The 5,000-nt window shown below is 42.7% G+C and overlaps 1 protein-coding gene across 1 annotated transcript in view; it reads left to right on the forward strand.

Annotated features, from left to right (window-relative positions):
* LOC125046773 (protein sidekick-1-like) overlaps positions 1 to 5,000 on the forward strand; it is a 33,337-nt gene that overhangs the window by 26,942 nt on the left and 1,395 nt on the right. Inside the window, exons 5-7 of the mRNA XM_047644710.1 lie at positions 831 to 981; positions 1,366 to 1,514; positions 1,865 to 1,987. Of these exons, the coding sequence (XP_047500666.1) occupies positions 831 to 981; positions 1,366 to 1,514; positions 1,865 to 1,974 (410 nt within the window). The 3' untranslated portion in view covers positions 1,975 to 1,987. The remainder of the gene's footprint in view (positions 1 to 830; positions 982 to 1,365; positions 1,515 to 1,864; positions 1,988 to 5,000) is intronic.

Genomic DNA, 5,000 nt, shown 5'->3' on the forward strand with positions numbered 1-5,000 from the left:
TTTATTCATTCATTCACTTTTTTGGAGTGTGTGTGGGGGGAGGGGGGAATTTTAGTTGTTGCTGTTGCTGTTTTAATAAGAATTATCTTTTTGTTTCATATAAATGGAAGAATTAAAGGAGACTACATTAAGTTCTTTTACAATCTATTCCATTGTCTATTTTCCCTTATTCTCTTCCATCATGTACTGTATTTTCTCATATTTCCTTTTATTATCAACCCTGTCATGTTTTATTACATTGTTAGTTCCACCCCTCATAAACCTGTTATATTTATTTCAATTATTAGTCCTCTCGTATTATATTTTATTATCTATCTTGTCACATTCTACTCCATTATCTCCCACTCTTTTTGCCATTATCTGTATTCTCCCAGGTTATTCCCTTATCTTTCCAGTTCATTCCATTTTTATTCCTCTCCAAATCCATTCCATTATCTCTTCTCTCAAAGTTCATTCCAATTTTGATAGTATATTTCATCATCAGTCCTCCCCCATTCTATTCCATTATCAAGCCACTTAAACTCCATTCCTGTCCTGCTATCCATTAACAACTCTCTGAAGTCCATTCAATTATCAATCACCTCCTGTTTTATTCCACTATCAATCTTCTTTTCTATCTTCTCGCATTCTATTGCAATATCAGTCCCCTCACACCCTATTGCCCTATCAACTCTCTCCCTTTCTGCCCCATCATCAGTCTTACCAAAGTACATTCCATTGTTTATTTTTCTCAAAGTCCATTCTATTGTTTGTTCCTCACAAATTGCATTCCATTATATGCTTGATTAATACATATTGATGATAGAACTTTGATAAATCTGCCGATGCAGTTCAACACGCGAGCATCCACGGACCGAAGGAGATCTTCATCAAGAACGGCTCGACCATCAGACTCTTCTGCGTCATCAACACTCACTCGGAGAACGTGGGGGTCGTCAGCTGGTACCGAGACATGAGCAAGCTGGATTACGACTCTCCCAGGTACGACCACTTTTGCGCGAGAAAGGGAAGGTATTTTGGTTGTGCTTGGGTACGACTTCTTCCTCTTATGTGTATATGTTTTATGGGTTGGGCGCGTGGAAGGGGGAGGGAGTTTTGTGTGTGTGTGTGCATGTCATAATGGGAGGAGTTATGGGTACATATGCGTGTGTGTGTCCAAATACATGCTTAAGAGAGAGAGAGAGAGAGAGAGAGAGAGAGAGAGAGAGAGAGAGAGAGAGAGAGAGAGAGAGAGAGAGAGAGAGAGAGAGAGAGAGAAAGAAAGAGAGAGAAAAATCTGAATAGATCCCCGCGTCCAAATATAAAAGCCCACATTATGAATCAGACCAAAGACGCCTCACCACCCTCTCTCCCCGTCCTTCACAGGGGCGGCGTGAGCGTGGAGATCGAGAAGACGCCCGAGAGGACCACTTCCAAGCTCTTCCTGACAAGGGCGCTGAAGGGGGACTCGGGAAACTACACGTGTGCGCCGCAGTTTGCTCAGGCCGCTTCGGTCCTCGTCCACATCGTTAACGGTAAGGAACTCCAAGTTTTAAAAAGAAAGTGGAGGAAAAACCTATGTCTTGTTATAATATAGGGTTTGTTTATCGATCTTGGTGGATATCAGCTTGCGTACTACAGATTGATAGATAGATGAATGTATAAATAGACACACGAACAAGCAGAAAGATAAATCAACGGACAGACACAAACGAAGACAGAAAACAAATATATACACGCCCATACTCCCCTCTCCCCCCCCACACATACACCCCCACCCCCTACCAACCCCCCAGGTACAAACCCCAAACCACATAAATACACAAATACAGTCAGCCAGTCATAAGTCATACAACCCAGCATCCTCCTCTCTCTCCCTCTCCAGGCGAAGAATCGGCGGCGGTGCACACGGCCAGCTCAGCGCATCTCGAGTGTAACAGGTTCCTTCTAAGTAGCTCCTTGTTACTGGCGCTTCTGCTCCGTGTTCGGCGGTGACACACGTGAATAAGTAAGTAACACAGGTCGGGCCATCGCCCTGAGGGATCTGTCGGGGCCTTTGGTGAGTGTTTGCAGGTCTGGGCATGTATTTGGAAGGTTTTCTTTTTTCTCTGATTAGAACTTTTTTTCTACATTTCATCATACTTTTATTGTTATTTCCCCTCAAAAGAATCTTTTTTTCTCCTACATCGTCCTTTTAAGATTTTTTTTTCCACTTTCCTACCATCAAACTTTCTTTTCCTACTTTGCATTCAGAAGACTTTTTCCTCCTTTCTTTTCTCATAAGAAAATGTTCACCTCTTTCCCTCATAAATACTATTTCCCCCTCTTCGCTCTCGTGTTTTTTGTTTTTTTATCTGTCTGTTTTTTTTTTTTTTTTTTTTTTTATACTCTTTCCTATCTTGCCTTTTTCTCCTATTTTCTCTGGTAAGAACTTTTATTCCTACTTTTCCCTCATACGAGTTTTTCCTCTATTTGTCCCCATGAGACCGTATTTCCTCTTTGCCCACACACGAGCTTTTTTCCTACTTTACTCCCATACGTGTATTGCCTCGTTTCCCTTCATAAGACCTTTTATTTTCGAAGATCCCTTCATTAGAGTTATTCATTATTATAATTCTCATATTTTTTTCCTCCTATTTTGCTCTCATACGAACCTTATTTCCTGTTTCCCCTCATAAGTTGTTTCCATATTATTCATTCATAACAGCCTCTCCTCATATAATAATCACATACCATTGTTTTCTTCTTACTTCCCCCTATAAAAGTTTCCCCCAACTTTGCCCTCACCTTCCTTTCTGATAATTCATACATTGTACAAGTCACAAGCCTCTCTCAGACATTCTTAAAGCTGACATTCCATCAGCGTTAGTCCTTGTCTTTTCTCTAATTCAGTAATCCAATTCCCCCGAGCGCGTCTGCCCCTGAGAGGAGGCCGGGGCGATGGCAGGACGCGAGGCCTGGTATAATGAAGTGTGAAAAGGTATTCATAAGATATAATAAATAGAGAATGCAAGAGTGAGAGAGGGAGGTTGGGGTAGGGGGATGGAGGGGGGGGGGACAGGGCGATGGCAGGACGCGAGGCCTGGTATAATGAAGTGTGAAAAGGTATTCATAAGATATAATAAATAGAGAATGCAAGAGTGAGAGAGGGAGGTTGGGGTAGGGGGATGAAGGAGGGGACAGGATCAATAGAGAGAGAGAGAGAGAGAGAGAGAGAGAGAGAGAGAGAGAGAGAGAGAGAGACAGACAGACAGACAAATAAATCAGCAGAGACCAAGAGAGGCAGACAGAGACAGACAGACAGACGGACAGACAAATAGGCAGAGACCAAGAGAGAGACAGACAGACAGAGAGAGAGAGAGAGAGAGAGAGAGAGGGAGAGAGAGAGAGAGAGAGAGAGAGAGAGAGAGAGAGAGAGAGAGAGAGAGAGAGAGAGAGAGAGAGAGAGAGAGAGAGAGAGAGAGAGAGAGAGAGAGAGAGAGAGAGAGAGAGAGAGAGAGAGAGAGAGAGAGAGAGAGTGAGAGAGAGAGAGAGACAGCCCCCTTATGAAAAGTACGGAAGGGTACCAGAGATGGAAAGGACATTAGCGAAGTCGAGAGTAGTTAGACAGTGTATTGCTATTTCCTGGAGTTCGGGTTTGGAGGAGAGGGTGTTGGGGGCAGGTCATCAGGGACGTAGACTACATGGAATGGAAATGCTACGAGCGGAATCGGATGTGTGGATGGCATGAGGAGGTTGGTTCTAATGGGGATAGAACGAGGCGCGGATGCGGGGAGGGGGAAGGGGAGGGGAAGGGATAGATAACTAAATAAATGGGTGAAATGAAAGAGAGAGAGGGAGGGAAAGAGAGACAGACAGACAAACAAATAGGGAGAGACCAAGAGAGAGAGAAGGGGGGATATATATATATATATATCATATATAAATAGATATATGAATAGATAGAGAAAGAGAGAAAGATTGAGAGAAGGGGGAGGAAGGGAGGGAGGATGAGACAGATATAGTAGCTAGATAGGTCAGTGGATAGGATAGACAGACAGGCAGACTGATAGACAGAACGATAGGTTGGTAGACAGATAGCCGGAGAGAGAGAGAGAGAGAGAGACACAGCGACACGCAGAGCGAGACAGACAGACAGGCAGCCAGATAGCGAGCGAGGGAGTGTGACTGTGAAAAGAGGCCGAGAAAATGAAACAGAGAGAAAGATGAAAAGGAAAAAGGTGTATTGAGAAGGAGACAAAGCCTGGGACTATCCTCCGCTGGGATGCCAACTTTAAGGAAGGAGTGTGAGAATTCTGACTATTAAAAAAATGAAAAACAAAAATCCCATACATGGCCATATCTAGCATATATCTAAGAAAACAAACTATATAATAAGACAGAATTAATCAAAACTTGAATTGATGGGGAAGCCAAGTTGTCAAATAGAGAGACAGGAGGAATAGCAGGAGAGAGAGAAAAAGCGGAATATAGACGAGAGGGAAGGGAGTGCCAACAGGAACAGCAGAGGAAGAGAAGGAATACGAGCAGAGTGAGAATGGCGGCCGCGAAGTTGGGGAAGGGCGGAGAAGGGGCGGAGGGGAAAGGAGACGAGGAAAGGCAAGCCGAAGGTAAGGGGAAATGGAAAACGGAGAAAGTAGAAACTGTTCGTAACTTTGCACACATTCAATAAACATTCACACACACATGTGTGTGTGTGTGTGTAGAAAAATAGATACACACACACACACATATGAATAAATATATATATATATATATATATATATATATATATATATATATATATATATATATATATATATATATATGACAGACACTTAAAAAAAAGAAAAAAAAGAAACATCATTCACGAGACTTCAGGTTTGCAAAGCGACAGCGAAGAAATGCAAGATTTACGCAAAACTGCAAAGTGGAGAAAGCTATCAGGCTCGTGGGAAAGGGAGAAGTGGCAGTTATTCTCGATGTGTTGAATGACCTGACTGTAGCGTGGAGAGAATTGGAATGAAGTGAATTCTAGTTTG

Source organism: Penaeus chinensis, chromosome 39, assembly GCF_019202785.1.
Source record: "Penaeus chinensis breed Huanghai No. 1 chromosome 39, ASM1920278v2, whole genome shotgun sequence".
In the NCBI taxonomy this organism is placed as follows: Eukaryota; Metazoa; Arthropoda; class Malacostraca; order Decapoda; family Penaeidae; genus Penaeus; species Penaeus chinensis.